General features: G+C 29.6%; 2 protein-coding genes across 2 annotated transcripts; both read left to right on the top strand.

The window, feature by feature from the left end:
* Window positions 1-329: 329 nt before the first annotated feature.
* LOC103577381 (retinoid-inducible serine carboxypeptidase) lies at window positions 330-2,617 on the top strand. Its single transcript, XM_008557989.3, has 6 exons — window positions 330-507; window positions 609-1,108; window positions 1,174-1,284; window positions 1,355-1,715; window positions 1,860-2,092; window positions 2,164-2,617. The coding sequence occupies exons 1-6, from the start codon at window positions 462-464 to the stop codon at window positions 2,233-2,235; spliced, it is 1,323 nt and encodes a 440-aa protein (XP_008556211.3). The 5' UTR covers window positions 330-461; the 3' UTR covers window positions 2,236-2,617.
* A 2,009-nt stretch (window positions 2,618-4,626) lies between these two features.
* Window positions 4,627-17,203, top strand: LOC103577366 (SCY1-like protein 2). Its single transcript, XM_053739789.1, has 14 exons — window positions 4,627-4,792; window positions 10,797-11,199; window positions 11,620-11,754; window positions 11,828-12,076; window positions 13,036-13,156; window positions 13,363-13,601; window positions 13,674-13,804; window positions 13,881-13,995; window positions 14,147-14,446; window positions 14,938-15,178; window positions 15,271-15,669; window positions 15,742-15,989; window positions 16,252-16,395; window positions 16,803-17,203. The coding sequence occupies exons 2-14, from the start codon at window positions 11,050-11,052 to the stop codon at window positions 16,827-16,829; spliced, it is 2,499 nt and encodes an 832-aa protein (XP_053595764.1). The 5' UTR covers window positions 4,627-4,792; window positions 10,797-11,049; the 3' UTR covers window positions 16,830-17,203.
* Window positions 17,204-18,015: the final 812 nt, after the last annotated feature.

Here is an 18,015-nt window from a genome sequence, read left to right as displayed (position 1 = left end):
AACGAAATAAAAAAAAATAATCATTCTACTAAAATTATTTTTTTTTAAACACAATTTCTTATAAATGCATCGTAATAAAATCCACAGTGAGATAAAAAAATTTTCATTACATGGAAAACTGTAATAAAAAAACGTCATTAAGATTTATATTAAGACTGACAAACAAAACTATTAAAAAATACTTTGTCAACATTTAAATTATAACCTCGACGTACTGAGGTTATTCAGTAACGAGAGAAAATTGTCTAGATCAACTATTATCCGACAAGGTTTTCTTATCTAGTCGAGCGCCTTCTCTTTTCAAAAGCAAACGGTAGATGTGTGATATTGACTTAGAGAGTGTCTTATTCTCAGTGGCTGTAATAATTCAAGGAGCATTTATTCAATCAGTCTATTAAATGGGTAAGAACTTCAGTCTTTGACCACAAATAGAGGAGTCAACATTTATTCATAACAAAAAAATGTCATGGATACGGTTTATTTTTGTCTGCTGCTTTATTTTTTACGGTAATAATTCATAAATAATTACAATTATAACAAATTAATTACCAGAGTATGGAATTTATTATTTTTACCATAGTTGATTGCCTGTATATTTTTTCTTGCAGATAAAGTCCATGAAATAACAGGCAAAACAGGTATCGGTCCAGGCGACCAAGACTGGGGGTATGTCAATGTTCGACCAGGTGCTCATATATTTTGGTGGCTACATTACGTAAGCCCGCCTTACCCGAACAAATTGAGTAATTTTGATGTCTACAGTAAGCCATTGTTAGTCTGGTTACAAGGAGGTCCAGGTGGGTCTGGGACTGGTGCAGGAAACTTTCTTGAAGTCGGACCGGTTGATTTGAATCTCAAAAGACGTAATCATACATTAGTAAATTACTACAACGTCTTATTTATTGACAATCCAGTTGGCACAGGCTTCAGTTACGTGGAAAATGAATCAGCTTACGTGAAAAACAATAAACAAATAGCCGATGATCTACTGGAATGTATAAGAAAATTTATTGAAGTAGTTCCTGAATTTAGAAATGTCCCGACTTACATCATAGGAGAATCTTATGGCCCGAAAATGGGGGTTGAGCTGGCTTCCATTTGGTACAAAGTACATACACTACAAATAAGTAACTATTTAATTATTTAAATAATTTTAATAAGTTTTTATTGTAGGAACAATATGACGGAAGTATTACCAGTAATTTAAAAGGTCTTGTTTTGGGCTCTCCATTGATTTCGCCAATAGATTCTGCTCTTTCTTGGGCGCCATCTTTACTATATGCTGTAAAATAAATTTTTCTTATGTAATGTATATTATCAAGTATTTTTTAATTTATTGTTAATAATTTATCAGGGTATTTTAGACACTGCTGATTTTCAAAGAGTTGAATTAGAGGTTGAAAAAATGGAAGAAGCGGTAAAAGCTGAAAAGTGGAGAGAAGCTATGGATGTTTGGCAGACGACAACGAATAGTATTGGTAAACTTAGTGACAACGCTACTATCTTTAATATACTTACTTTAGGAAGTTCACACGAGGGAGTGCAAAATTATACGACTTGTTTTCCAAGGCCGCCAGTGGAACTGTTGAAAAATCTGTCGGAGTTTATGAATGAAAATGTTAAACGAACTTTAGGCCTTCATTCAAATTGGGTGAAGTCAAACAAAGTCTATGAAAATCTTTACGAAGATTTGCTGAAACCTGTTGTCTACATTGGTAAGTATATATTCTCAATGAGTATATAATTACTTTGTATTCTTACGTGACATTTTTCTGGCTGACATCCGAGTCAAAGTTTATCAGAATCAGCCGGAAATTCATCTTTAGATATTTTGAATAGTGTTTTATTATAAATTTTAGTTGAAGAATTGCTGAACGAAACGGATCTGAAAATTTCTATTTATGCCGGTCAACTAGATGCGCTAATTTCCTTGCCGAGTACTATTAAGTGGGTGGAAAAATTGAAGTGGAAACACAGCAGTGCCTGGAAAAATGCTCCGAGATCTGCGTTTGCAGTTAATAATATTGTTGATGGATACGTTAAGGCATACGGAAATTTGAAAATGTACTGGGTCAGCAAGGCGGGACATTCGGTAAATTTTTTTTCATATATATTGTTAATATATTTCTATTGCATGAAACAATTTATGTTTATTTGATTAAGGTGGCAACACAGAATCCCTATGCAGTCAATGCAATACTTCAAGATATAACGGCTCTTAAATGCGAACTTTAACTTTTAATATAAATGAAAGTTGAAGTAGAAAATCGCTTTTAAGTTGCGGAAAAAAATCTTGAGAAGAAAAAATTAATTTCAATCTGACAAAAAATTGCGAGAAAAAATTTGGATGAGGAAAATTGCAAGTTTTTGCAGTCAAATTGACATCTTATTTAATTTGTAGATTTCCTTCAACCTGCGATCAAAATAGCTATCAGGGAAGAAATCCTGTCATTCAAATTTCGCTATTATCTACTGATAGTGAAAATATTTTCTATCTCACAATAAAACGTAAATCTTTTAAATCCCGACAATTTATAACACATCGCGGGATTTTTCTACCCGCATACGTAATGGCGTAATAAAATCTCAGTATACATAAACATGTGTTTCGTTTGAAACTCAAAACCCTCATTTTGACAAATCACTCACTGTAAAAATCAATGGCAGCAAAGACAAATAAATTTATTCAAATATTTATTCATTTGTCAGAAAAATAAATCTTTAAAGTTACCAGATATTAAAAATAAAAAATCACATATCATTTACATCAAGTAGTACGTGATGGTGACGAGTACTAAAAAAGATACGAATTTAATATTACAGTAAACGAAACGCATATTTCAACAGAATAAAGTTACACAGGGAATATATAAAAAGGTGAGAGCTAGATGTCCACAAAGTTGAATTGACGAGGACATCCCTCACGGGTTTTTGTTTTTTTTTTCGTATCATCATCTTCATCCTCCCTCTTTTTCTCTTTTTCTCTCTGTCTACTTCACCCACTAACTTTTATTCAGGTATGGCAGTAGCTTAAGCTCATACTAACTCATCTTCTTTTTCATTTTTTAACCCAGAGAGCAGTCGATCGGGTATTCTATCCTCTCCCATTTACCCCACAACCTTGGCCTGTATCCCGCGGAGACAGCTGAACCGGGTCGCGTAACTCGCTTTCCTCTAATATGAGTTCAATTGAGCGCCAAGATCAAAGTTACGATTTATAAAAATCAAAGCAACAATTAAAAATAAATATAACTATAACAAAATTTTTAAAATTCACTTCTACGGAGTCAATTGAATTTTTTTTACGCGGCATGACTTGGATTTTATTTAAATTCGCATTCACTATGACCCGGAGTTCAAATGTTAAAATTAACCCCAGAGTAAATTTAACTCCCATGGAACTGAATAAAAAAAATAATTAACTCCGCGTTTACTCTGAAAATTTTTTCCAGTCTACACAGAAAAAGACTTTTGCGCAATAAATTTTTTAAAGTCTTTTGAAAATGTTTGTCTTGATTTCTCAGTGAAAAATTTTTCTTGCACCAAGAAATTCTTTTTTCAGTTTACATAAAAATATATATAATAAATAATATTAATATGTAACCAGAGCTTATAATCTTAGTGATATTTGCAGATGATCAATCTTGAGAGATGAACGTTAAGAAACTCAAACAATAATTATAATCCTCATGATGAACTATTTAAAGATTAAAGTGCTTCAGGATTAAGATTCTTAATAAAAATAAAAGATCACATGATGACGTCTTAGCAATATTAATTCGTCCAGGATTATTAATTTACGTGGTAGCTCGAGTTATTTAGCAGTTAACTCTCTGTTGGCAGTAGCCGTCAGTGTATGCCAAGGGCACACGGAACCTTGACCCAAATAATTAACGGGGAATTAGGAAAATCGAGTGGGAAAGAGCTCGGTCACGAGAGGAAGCTAGATATTATTATATATATATATATATATATATATATATTGACGTTGTAGTATAGAGTAGACCTACTGGGCTTTGCACAGTTTGGTTTGGTTTGGCATCAAGAGCCACGTCAGTTTATCAGCAAGAGAGAACGAGACGGCAGGATACACAGGTCTCTTGTTATTGAGGGTGAGAGACGGGAGGGTTGCAACCCCTAGCCAAACCAGCTACCTGCAGCCCAGACCTATAATATCCAGGCAGGCAGTAGCAGGCCTATACCCTGGGCAAGCTTGCGCCTGCGTTCTTACCATTACCGGGCAAAAACGGCAAAAGGAGTAGTAGTCGCTACAAGTGGGAGAACGTCCTCTCCTGTTATCCTGTAAACAGGACTACACTACTTCACCACCGACACAATTGTTTCATCGTCGTCGTCCTCGTCGCCGTCGTGGTAGTTACCGCTGTCGTGGTGCTTGTCGACGCATCCGCCTTCACGTTTACGTTCCACGTTCTCATTTTCATTCTCATTCCCACTTATATATGTCTATATATTTATATATATCACGTTTCGCGTTTACCTACATATATATATGTATACATATATATCTATACACCTTTATATCACATATCTATCCGTTACTCGAGGACACCGAAACGTAATCAAGTCAGTTGATCGCCGGCCTCTCTCATCATCACGTCGCGGACACGTTTATTGTTATTGTTATTGTTTGACTTGGTAATTTTATTTTTTTTTCTTTTAATTATTATTAACAATAGTAATAATAATTAACAATAATTATTAAATTTATTTTTAAAAATAATTTAATTGCAAAGAAGAAATGCTCGGTATGAAGAAATATTGTCGGCAACAGGTGAGACATTTTATTAATTATTTTTTAATAATTTAAATATATGAAATTTTATTATGTTTTTTACAATGTTGTTCTATAATTGACATCTTACTCACAATAATTTTTTTTTTACAGTTATTACTTTTACTATATCGGATTAGAGATTAAGCTCGTGATGAATTGAAGGATTATAATTTACGTCGGTGCACACCCTCGTAGCCCACGTTTTTAACTTTTAGCTTTCAGGAAATTTCTTATCATTACTTTACGTCATTCTTCGGTCTTTATCTTTGTTTTTATAATTATTTTAAATTACAATACTTACTATTATATTTATATATTTATTTATTTTGTTTTATCCGGGGTTTTCGGAAAATGAATAATTAATAATCGAGTTAATCTCATAAATCAATCGACCCAAACACCCCCACAATTTCATAATTATTTTATTTATGATAAATATATATTATAATATATGAGCAAGGGTAGCTGGATAAAATATAACTTTTCCTTAAACTTTTTCTACCCTTATTTAACTTTAATAATTTTATGCTCTCGGTTTTATGATATACCGAAATTAAGTTTCTTTACAAACTTAATATTTTATTTAATTGTTTTATAAATTACGCTGTCTAAAATTGGAAGTGAATTTTAATTTTATTTAAATTTAAATTTAAATTTAAATTCACTCCGACACGGAGTTTTAAAAAAAAATCACTTCGCATACGGAGTATTTTTTTAGCGGAGAGATTTCGGAGTCTGAATTTTATTTTAATTTGCGTTCACTCTGAAAATTTTTTACAGTAGTTATTTAAGGTCCCAAAATATGGATAAAAAAAAACCTTTTTAAATTTGTATGAATGTAAAATTACCCGGGAAGTTTTTTTTTTTTAAACGTTTTACGTTCTTTTAAATTTTTTTTTTTTTATCAACACTTGAGAGGGTGAAAAAAAACATAATTTTGGTCTTTCACCTCCTTTTAATATTTAAACGTATGAAAGTAACGTCTATGAACGTACTCCTGTTGCTATTTTCTCTGGAGAATAGTAACGACGGAAGAAAGAGGAAAGGAAGGAAGGAAGGAAGGAAGGAAAGAGCCAGAGATCTAATTCTCAACTGACTGATATATAGAATGAGCAATAGTGTAGGCGAGAATAAAACGGGGATCGTCCTCATTTCAAGGGGTTTATAGGGTAAAAATTTTATATATACCGATTGAATCGAAAAAAAACGTTTGATAAAGAAAGAAAAATAATAATATTTTTATCACGATCTGTATCATATATTTTTATATCTCTATAAATTTTATTTATTTTTATTTTTATTTTAAATAAAAAATTTATAGGAATTCTATTTTTATATTCTTCAATTACCTGATATATATATATTTTTTCTTAACTTTTAAATTGCTATGACCTTTTATTTAGTCACCTTTATTTTTATAAAACTCTACTCATCTCATGATATTTATTTTTTATCAAGACGGCAAAAATAACTCTGCCAATAATCTTTTTTCTAATTATATTTAAGCTCATAAATTTATTAAATCGACAATTTTTATCAGTCGAGATTTCAAATTTATCTCTTTGGTCATAAATTAAAAATATATAAATTATTTTAGATATTTAAAATAATTCTCTAAAGATTATCCCTCTTATTTTATTGATTTTCAAAAATAAATAATTAAATTTGACGTCGCATTAAAATTTTCAATTTTCTCTTTCAATTTAATATTTACATTTAAAATAAAGTAAATTAATAAACTCTTTGCCTTTTAACTAGTCGGCTAAATTAATATTTAATATTTTCATTTTTACTCATAATTTTAACTTACAATTAAAAAAACAAAAAAAAAAAACAAGTTATTTAATTAAATTAATAATTACTAAAAATTTACACAAACAAAAGTTTTATCAAATTCTATATTTTACTAAATAAATATTATTTTTTACAAGAAATAAAATAGATAATACATTTTTTTATTGAATGACAGAAGTAATTTAACAGCAATAAATTTAAAAAAAAATTTATTTAGCTTTCAGTTAAAATAAACTACATATATATATTAGGGTGGTTGTTAAAAATTAAGTGTTCTGAGACGTCCAATAAAGAGCTTTTTTTTTTAGAGAAAAAATACCTGGGGAATTCAGTTTTTTTGTTTTAAGTAAACAGAACACGTGCCTCAGGACGATCAAAGTTCATTTTTCGATACAATCGCAGTTTTTTTTAAATATCTCATGAAATATGCAGATTAAAGGAAAAAAACATAGAAACAATTTTGTAGGAAATAAAATTCTTGACAAAAAAAGTCATGTTCAGTTTTTTTATAAAACGTGTATTTATGAAGATATTTTAAAAAAACTTTTCTAGATCTTATCAATTGGTAATTTTAAGGATAACGAATGTTAAAAAAAACGTGTTCCCATAAATATAGACAATTTCGTAGCTTGTAACATATTAATTATTAATGCTTGTTACAGTTTCTGTATACTTAGAAAAATGTTATTTTCAAAATATGTAATCCTCAAAATGCTCAATTCATCACAGCTGAAAAAAGTTTTTTCAAAATATCTTCATAAACATACATTTTTTAGAAAAATTTAACACGATCTTTTTTGTCAAGAATTTAATTTTCTACAAAATTGTTCCTATGGTTTTTTCCTTTAATCTGCATATTTCACGAGATATTTTAAAAAAACCGCGATTGTATCGAAAAATGAACTTTGATCGTCCTTCGGCACGTGTCCTTTTTACTTAAAACGAAAAAACTAAATTCCCCATGTATTTTTTCACTAAAAAGAAGCTTTTTATAGGACGCCTGAGAAAATTTAATTTTTAACGACCACCCTAGTATATATATATGTATACGTATATATACTTCAAAAAAATAGGAAGTGAATTCGGAATGATAACGGATTTTTATTTTAATTCCGATTCATTCCATCACCCAAAGTCCGTAGCTTACAAAAAAATTAATTTGTACCCGGAGTAAATCGAAAATTTGTTTTTTCACCGAAGTGATTTCGGAATAATCTAGATTTTATCTAAATTAAAATTTACTCCGATTCATAGTTTAATTATTTAAATAAATTCCTCTTCGGAGTAAATTTAACTCCGAGAGGATCAAATAGTCACTCAGTCTGCATTCACTCCGGATATAATCTGATTTTACTCCACAAATTTTAGACAGTATATATATATATATATATATATATATATATATATATATATATAAAATATATACAGAACTTAGCAATTCCCTCAATATTCAAGCTGTCCGTTTACACGTCACCAAGTCTCTCAAGACCCAACAGTAGTATAGTCGAATAGCCATCAGACATACCATGCCAGTATAACTATATATACATATATACAAATATATACACTCAACATTCCCTCGATTCTCAGTGGAATACCCCATATCCACCCGTAATTGCACATCCACCCAAGCAAGTAAGACGAATACTACCCCATTACCAACACATACTTTACGTTTTCTTAACTCTTTTCCTCTTCTATTATATTCTCTTTACTTCTTTAAAATATTTTTATACATCGTTTTAAATTCTTCACAATTGATTAAAATTTTAAATTAAAGTTATAATTTTAAAAATATATCAGCTTTGAAAAATAAAAAATTGTGATTTTTATTTTTATGACATTTATGACTTGGAAACTCAATGTAATATAAAAATAAGTTCATATTTCTGAGTGATATAAACTAGTTAATAACTTAAAGTAATTTCCTGTGGACTTGAAGAAAAATTTTTAATAAAGTACATAAACGTGGGCGTTGAAATTTCATTTTACTTCAACTATATTTAAATCGCATGCTTTCTATCCCTTGATATCAAATACATACATATATATGGGTATTTAAATTAAAGAGAATCGGTTTCCGACACGCTGATAACAAGTTACTGAGGCCAGATAATTATCTCCTTTGTAAACTCGAACTAACGTTTTCGTTTCGTTTTACGCTTAAAAACCCTTTTTTTTTTTTTCATTTTTATTTTTGTTCCCAGTCCTGTATTAAAGTCAACCACTGGATTATTTACTTGTTTAATTGTCCATATCAGTTTAAATGCAAATTTATTTAAAACTTTCTCCCGGCTATTTATTTCTTTCACTGAATAAAAAAAAACCTGAAAAAAATAAAGCGAGATTTTATTATTTTAAATCTTAAATAAAATTAATTATCAATCTAAATATTAAGAAATTTTTATTGATAAACTTTTAATACTCGTGATTAAATTTTTATTAGTATATAAAACTTTTATTCGATAAATTGAAATACTAATTGACATTCTTTATCATTTAAATCCAATGAATGTATAATCAACTTTATTATCTTTTTTTTTACTCACCGAACTTTTATAATTAATTATTAACTTAAAAGTTTAATTATTTTTTCATTACTGATACTAAGTATTATTTTTAAAAACTATTGTAATAAATTTAATTCAATAATTGACATAGTTACAGTGTAAAAGTTTTATCGATAAATTTAATAGAATTTTATTTTTTTATTTTTCGTAAACTTCAATAATTTTCAATTTTCTTGCTATATCGCTTTTAATCACTTGCTACACAACTTTAAAATTAAAACTTATTGCGAAACAAAAGTTTACTAATTGGCAACAACGATAGTTGTTTAAACTACAAATTAAACTTTTTTTTTACACTCAACAAACTTTAGCTTCATTTATATACACATTTACAATTACACGCACGAGTTGAATCAAAACTTGCAAGTATCTAGTACAAGCAAATAAATTTTCATTTTTTTTACTCAGTAACGATTTTCTCATTTCTCACCTACTTCGGTTTGTCCTCGGAAATCCTGAATCTAATTAATGAGAAATATATACCCTTTAATATTTTTTTATATTCACAGAAAAAAAAATTACATGGTGCAAAAAATTTCTGCTTATCTCGAGAAATCGTTTACTTCACCTAAGAAATTTTTGCATCATGAATTGAAAAAAAATATTTTCTTGAAGCGAGAAAAAATTTCTCAATCCAAGAAAATGTTTACTTGACTTGAGAAATTTTTAACATCATACAGAAAAAAATTCTTGACTAACAGTAAATATTCTTGATTGACGAAATTTTTTTTGAAAACCTCAAATTTCTTGAATAGTAAAAATTTTCTCTGACCAAGACAAATTTTCTTTTTTCAACAAAATCTTGACTTGATTCCCGAAAACGTTTGTCTCCCCAAAATACTTTCTTAACTCAAGATAACGTTTATTTCTGTGTATGAATTGACAATAAAAATTTTCTTGGCGCGAAAAAAACTTTTCTTCAAGCGAGAAACAATTTATTGAGAAGAAAACAAATTTCTTGATCCAAGAAAAGTTTTTTTCATACAGAAAAAAAATTCTTGATTGAAGGTAAATATTTTCAGGGCGAGAAAACTTTTCTTGAAGCCAGAAAAAATTTATTGAGACGAAAACAAACTTTTGCCTCAATAAAATTTTTGTTTTCAATTCATAAGGAAAATTTTTCCTGCGCCAAGAAACAATTTTCTTCTTCGTTGATATATATACATATATATATTTATATAGATATCATATTCCTTTTTCCGCTTTTATTGATTCACTAATTAACCATCTGCAACTTTTATTTGATATTTGATAGGATTATCCATCCGGACAATTGGAAGTATAATTAATCTACGTGTATATTCATATCAGTATATTCTGAAAAGTGGGTTATCGCTAAAAATAAAAAATAATAACAACAACAATAATAATGATAAAAAATGTTTTTTTTTAAAAAGCAACAAAACATGTTTAAGTTGGTAAGAAGAAAAATATGCTATAGCTTATGTTTACCCAAGGGTACTGAATAGAAAGAGAGATGCTGGACTTATTTTATCCCACCAAACGACCCTTTTCAATTTTCTATGGATATATATTTTTTTTACGAGATAAAAGAATAGTATATATACACATGTGTGTGAATCAATATAAATGTGTGTATACATAGATATAAAAAAAAGAAAAATGAATTTTTCCAGATTGTATGGCGTTGAATGACGGATGTAAAATGAATATTATGAAGAAAGTTAAATTTCAAAGTTAAGAATATGAAGATTTGACTTAAGAAGTAACAGAAGTATAGATAAATTACAAGGGAAGATAATATAAATAATAATAGTTAATTTAAAGAAGAAAGTTACTAACTTGTGAAGACGAACAAGATTTTTTTAATAGAGAAAAAAGTATTGAGGAAATTGATGAACGTTTGATATTGGATGGATTTATTTTATCATGTTCAAGTTCAAAAATACTCAGCCTAATGTCGTTGAAAGTAATCCAATATGGGAAGAATTTGTCGCACGAAATCAAACGCCGACGGCAACTGCGGGACCGGAACACGTTTGGCGGATCTTTGACGCGTACAAAAAAAGCGACAGACAAGTATTTTTGTTTATCTTTTTCTTTTATTACTTCCTTTTATGTCAACTACATTTTTATAACTTTTAATTATCTGTAAAGTACACGGAGAGAAAATTATGGGGATGCTTCCCATAATTTTTTTAAATTCTTTCCTATACCAGTATAGAAATTACGACCATAAATTATGAGAGCGGTTCCTATAATTATAGAAATGGTTTCTACAATTTATAGGAAGACTTCCTATAATATTATGGGAATATTCCTATAAATTATAGGAACTATTCCTATAAAATTGTAATTTAAATTTCGATAAAATCTCAAATTTTCAAAAAATTTCTGCACTATTTTGCAAAATTAAAATTTTATCATTGAATTTCCCATACTATTATGGAAATAGTTCCCATAATTTTCTTTCCGTGAACTTAATATTTTTTTACGTAGGATGCATCGGTGTTTGTATTTGAAAAAAAGTCTGTCGAAAAATTTCACAAACCAAAACACAAGGAGACAGTAACGGAAATTTTGCGGAGATGTGCGAGAAATTTAGAAGATTATCGTCATCCGAAATTACTACAAGTAATTTATTTTTTATTTTAGTTGAACATGATAGTGTATTATTAATTAATTAATTAATGGATTAATTATGTAGGTAATTCATCCGGTAAAAGAATGTGCAGAAACACTAGCATTCGCAACAGAACCTGTCCTCGGAAGTTTAGCAAATGTATTGGCCTACAGGGAACAACAAGCTGCAACATCAATTCCAACCGCTGCTAATCCAAACTCAAATTATGCGGCCGGCCAACAGAATCCTCATCAGCAGCCACCGGGACATCGACCAATTCTAATTAAGAAATATGACATGGTTTCCATGGAAATTAAATATGGATTGTTACAGGTTGGGAAAAATTATTATCTTTATAATTTGACATCATATTTATAAATAACTCAGTTATTACAGTGACAATTATTTTTATGAAAACAACTAAAGTAGAAAAGGCTAATTAATATTTTATTAAAACTATAGTCTACTGACTGTAATTAATTAGTAAAAACTTTATAAAAATAAGCAATTACTGCAAGTAAGAAAAGTAATTTTTATAAAAATTTTTTACAAGTTCAATATTTTTAATTATTTTTTAAAACTAAGTTTGCAATGGCTTAGGAAAGTTTTTTTTCCATCATCATATGAACTTTTTTTTTCGCAGAAATATTTTCCATTATGAATTAAAAAATTTTTTTAGGGTAGAAAAAGTTTATTGACGCAACAAAACTTCTTATCCCCCAGCAAAATTTTCGTTTTAATTCATAGTGAAATTTTTCGGGCAAAAAAATCCATTTAATTATTAATTAGTGGTGTACTTTAATAGTTACTGTTACAGTAAAGTACTGTAGCCTCAAGCGGTATAAATTTCAAACCATTATGTACACAGAGTAAATATTTATTTACTGGTAGCCAAAAATTAAAACTCCATGTTTTGATAATTTTTTCTCATTCAAAAAATTACAGTAAAAAATATTTTTATTGAGTATGTATTTTTTTACCAATTTAAATTTTTACCAAAATCAAAAATTCTAATTTGAAAATAATACCTTCGTTATTTTCTCTACTGAAACAGTGGGAAAAAAGTTACAGTATTCCAGCCAACCTTTTGTTATCAACAACTATGAATTTTATTTAAAAACTGGATTTTAGTTCGCAGCATTAAAGTGACATAATGAAGGATGACATGAATTATTTTCCATTAAAATTTTTATTAAAAATGACTTTTCACTGGCATTCTTTTCACGTCCACTATTCTCATAAATTTATTTGTCATCACCATCAGGAATATTCACTTGACATGTGTATTGTAGATCACCGAGGCGCTTTCTTTTCTTCACTGCAATTGCAAGGTCATACATAAGAACGTCTGTCCCAGTAGCATTATCATAACGAAAAAAGGGACATGGAAGTTATTTGGCCTCGAATTTATCGGTAAAATTTATAACATATTTATATTTATTGTATCCATAGAAAATATTTATATTAACTTTCATATATTTTATTTTTTATCATATCGATTTTATGCAAACAAAATTGACCTTTATAAAAATATTTATTTTTCCATTTTCAATTATTTATTTTTTTCATTATATTTCATAAATTTATTCATTTATTTGTTTATTAATTGACACTTTTAGAACGGACTAATGACAATGGCCTAGATCCTATTCCGTGTCACCCATGGACCAATAAATTATCTAAAATAATTCAACCAAACCTTGATTATATTGCACCGGAAATACAATTAACAAAATTATGCAGTATTCGCAGTGACATGTTTAGTCTTGGAATGGTTATTGCTTCTATTTACAATGATGGTAGACCACTTATTCAAGCCAATCACAGTAATTCTGATTACATCAAACAATTAGATAACGTGAGTTTTGTTTTATTTTTTATTTTATCGATAGCGAAATTTAACCTGCAACTTTTTTTTAATAATTTCCAGCTGAATGAACACGTGGAGAATCTTCTTCCCCGAGTACCCATTGCTCTCCATGAAGCCGTGTCTCGATTACTGCACAAAGATCCTGAGGCACGACCTATAGCTAAACATCTTTCGCTGATCAAGTACTTCAGGTAAATTTAATTTTAAAGTTTTAAATATATATTTTAAATTATATTAAATAATTTATACTTATTTTGTTATTTGTAGCGATCCTTCAGTGCATGCGCTACAATTTCTTGATGTAATAAACATGAAAGACCCGAATCAGAAGTCACATTTCTATAGAAATACTCTCAAAGAGGTGCTTCCTTTTATACCTCTGGTAAGAAATTTAATTTTCTCGTTTATATTTTCTGTCGAGCTGACGCGTCAACGAAAGAAAAAGATTTTTAAAAAAAGTACTAAAATAATCTTTCGCGATTTAATCTTGGATTCGATTTATAATGTCGTTTTTTTTTACTACACAATTTCAGAAATTGTGGTATCAACATATCTGGCCTTATCTTCAAGCGGAATCTAAATCACAAGAAGTATTTGCATCAGTACTACAACCTATGCTATACATTATTCAGCAAAGTAGTTCTGAGGATTATGAAAAGATAATTTTACCATCATTTTGTGAGTTATTTTCGAGCCCGAGGTCCGTTCAGGGGACTGTTGTGCTATTGGAAAATTTACATGTTGTCTTTGAGAAAACCCCCAGCGAAGTAATCAAGGGTGAAATGCTTCCAGTACTTTATTCATCATTTGAAAGCCCTAATATCCAAGTTCAAGTAGGTTACTATATATATATATATATATATATATATATATATATATATATATATATATATATATATATATTAATTAGGAGAGATCAGAGCACAAGGAATTATTCAACCGAGTAATTAATTTTCGCGGCTTTTGACCACTGGATGCTATTCCTCTTCATTTATTTTAAAAAATCCTTCATCATTTTACAATTAATTTAAAAAACTGAAATACATTAAAAGAATTTTAAAAAATGTTGTGTTGCATTTAATTAATTTTAGTTTAATTGCAATAACCAAATCTATGATCACTTATTAACTTTTTTAATGAAAAATTTTTTATCTAAAAATTTTTGAGAAGTCCCATCTTACCTCAGATATTTCATATCACCGAATTTCTGAGTGCAAATACATTTTATAAAAAAAATACTTATTGAGGTCTTGTAGTACCCCGGTCTCTCCCATATATTTCTATATATATTTATAAGTAAATTACAATTAATGACATCCAACAGGCTGCGGCATTCGTAGCAGTTTCGAAAGTATGTGAATATATCGAAGAAAACTCACTAAAAAATATCGTGTTACCAAAGTTAATGCAGGCATTCGAGGGTAGCACGACAGACTCTCGAGTTTTAATGAATTGTCTCTCAAGAATTCTTGAGCAGTTGGATACTCAGCAAATAACAGACGAGATATTTCCTTTATTGTGGGAGATAAAACTTCAAGAGCCGGATGCTGTTTTGCGGGTTGTAAGTGAGTGTCACTTTTCAAACTTTATTAATAATTAATAACTTTCCTTCTATCCAACAGCCAACCAATTATTATTGTTATCATTATTTTTTAAGACATCTACAGGCTTTTGCTGAGTAACAAAAAATACGGACTCTCGATAAATTTATTAGCGACAAAAGTGATGCCCATTCTCCTCCCAGTCACCGTTAATCCGTCCCTCAATATAGATCAATTCACGGTGCTCATGGAGATTTTGCAAGATATGCTGACACGCATCGAGAGAAACCAAGCGAGCAAATTGAAATTATCAATGTCTAGTCCCGAGCGTCATCGACCACTCAGACATCAGTTTAGTACTGAAAATATGCATGTGCCGCCATTTAATATTCCCGGTTTGCGTATTGAGCAGAGAAAGACATCGTCTGCTGAAGACATGGTTCGTAAAACTTCAATCGGTTCAATGTCGATGACTGCATCAGCTGAAAATATGACCAGGAAAAATTCAATATCTGGTAACAACAAATTTAAATAATTAAATAATTACTTACTTATTAATTAAATATTAATAACAAAATAATTAATAGGTTTACTGGGTGGTTGGTGGTACGGTTCATCATCATCAGCAAATGAAGGTGGTTTCCTACGGGTCGCCAGTGCCTTCCCAAGCCGTCGTTTATCAGACAATACCCTTATGACACCAAAGATACGAATTGCGCCGTCATGCTCAAGTTCACCTGGAGGTACTCCTGGTGGTGGGTTGCCTATTAGACGTCATTCCAGTACGGGACCACAAGAACGCCGTGGGTCAAATGTCAATCTATCACCTCCAACGGTAATTAAAATTAAAATTTCATAAATTAACCCATACTGTAAAAAATTAGGAGTCAATTCGGAGTAATTGTGATTTTATTTAAATCTGCATTTTCTCCGATTCGGACTTTCAATATTAAAATAAATTCCTCTTCGGAATGAATTTTAGTCCGGAATTACTCCGCTAATTTTTTACAGAACATGAATGAATGAATAGATTAATTATTTAAATGAATAGCAAAGTGAAGTAGGGAATGGATTAATTATGAATAATAATAATGTAGGGTGGAATGCCGACAACAAGTAGCAGTGTACCGTATCTATTGAGCTCGAGTATGACAAGCATTCGCAATTCCCGTCGGCCATCAGTGTCATCAACAACATCCCAACAAGGATCAGGTCTACTGCAACAATTTGGCACCGGCATGGTAAGACAACTACCCCCCATCTGCCTCAACCTGAATGGGCTACCAACACCACCATCACCACAACTACCACATCTACCAATACCACCACTCTCTCCATCAATCCAGCCATTGGGACAGCTTTCCCACTGACCCTTGGTTAAGATGTAAGAATCTTCTCTTTCTGTCTCTCTCAGACAAAAAATCCTCTTAACCTTTTTTATTATTTTATTTATTTTATTATCAGTTTATTGTTTACTTTTATTATAAAATACCTTTTTAATTACTGCGACATTGTCGCTTGAATTGGCATACTTTTATATATATATATTTTTATTACTAAAAAAAAAGAGTTAGCTGTTTATTTAATTGGCTTTGTTGTTACGGGATATTATTATTTCAAAATTTCGTCTTTTATTCTTTGGTTGCAGTGCCAATTGTTCTCTGGTCGTTCTTAAACAAGTGGCTCTGTGGATATTGCGGTGTTGGTTGGTTATCAAGCGTGCATACTCATCAATATGTCAGTACACACCAACATGCAATTATTATCATCACAACAGTAGTAATAATAATTAAAATAACATTAATAGTTGCATTATTAATAATCATCTTAATATCAAGAATAAATACCCGACACTCTGGCATTACTGCATTAAATAAATTGCAGAATCAACGGGGTAATTGGGATCATTATTATCCAGCGGATGATGACATTACACCATCAACGAACCAAGTAGCTATTGTCGTTACTATTGATGGATCTTCAGGTTCATCATCCACTGAACAAATACGCCCGCAATAATAATTATTATTAATATCATTTACACCTTTAACTTTTCGCTCTCTTGTATATACTTACATATACATATACATATACATATATATTATATTTATATATATAGATCAGTCATATCATTTATGATTAAATTCATTCATCAGAATGTTGATATAAGTTTATATTAATTAGCTTTTAATTTTATTTTTCAGAGTTAAGGAGGTCGTTTATTAGAAAAAAAATGTAAAGAAAAAAAAAATATTTTGTTAGTTTGTTATAAATTTTTATGGTAATTTTTATACCCATGTATATTTATGTGGGTTAATATTGAGGTATGTAAATTTTATATATTTAGAAAAAAAAATTTTTTTAATTATTTGATTAATGATATGATAAAATTTTTAAAAATAAATTTAATAATTTATGGTATTAAATTAATGCTAAACGAACTCCTTAATTTATTTAAATAATATAATTATTTTAAGGAAATATAATTATTATGCATAGTGTGCACTTGGCGGATCCGAATTACTGTAAGTTATGATGTTTTATGGCAAAAGTACGACATTTTACCGTAAATTTGAAGTAAGAGAACGGTAATTTACCGTAAAAATTGTAAAAAATATACGATGCCTACGGTAAAAATGCCGTATCTTACGATAAATTACCGTAATGGTGCCGTAATAAATTCACTGTGCCGTAAATTACCGGAAATGCGACAAATTTGACTAATAATTACCGTATTCTACGGTACATTACGGCCAATGTGGTAAGTTACTGCGCTTTTAGTGAAATGCGATGTTTTACAGTAAACACGCGTGATTTTTATGGCAAAAGTCTGGTATTTTTACCGTAAATATGCAGTAAGA

The sequence above is a fragment of the Microplitis demolitor genome, chromosome 6 (assembly GCF_026212275.2).
Source record: "Microplitis demolitor isolate Queensland-Clemson2020A chromosome 6, iyMicDemo2.1a, whole genome shotgun sequence".
In the NCBI taxonomy this organism is placed as follows: Eukaryota; Metazoa; Arthropoda; class Insecta; order Hymenoptera; family Braconidae; genus Microplitis; species Microplitis demolitor.
The sequence above is the reverse complement of the archived record's forward strand: the minus strand, read 5'-3'. Positions and strand labels throughout refer to the sequence as shown.

Excerpts from the sequence above, each read along its gene's own strand:
- LOC103577381 (XM_008557989.3), top strand. The coding sequence starts at position 462 with ATGTCATGGATACGGTTTATTTTTGTCTGCTGCTTTATTTTTTACG. Across the intron at positions 508-608 it reads CTGCTGCTTTATTTTTTACG|ATAAAGTCCATGAAATAACA; the intron begins GTAATAATTCAT and ends TTTTTCTTGCAG. Across the intron at positions 1,285-1,354 it reads CGCCATCTTTACTATATGCT|GGTATTTTAGACACTGCTGA; the intron begins GTAAAATAAATT and ends ATAATTTATCAG.
- LOC103577366 (XM_053739789.1), top strand. The coding sequence starts at position 11,050 with ATGTTCAAGTTCAAAAATACTCAGCCTAATGTCGTTGAAAGTAATCCA. Across the intron at positions 14,447-14,937 it reads GCCCTAATATCCAAGTTCAA|GCTGCGGCATTCGTAGCAGT; the intron begins GTAGGTTACTAT and ends GACATCCAACAG. Across the intron at positions 15,179-15,270 it reads TGCTGTTTTGCGGGTTGTAA|ACATCTACAGGCTTTTGCTG; the intron begins GTGAGTGTCACT and ends TTATTTTTTAAG.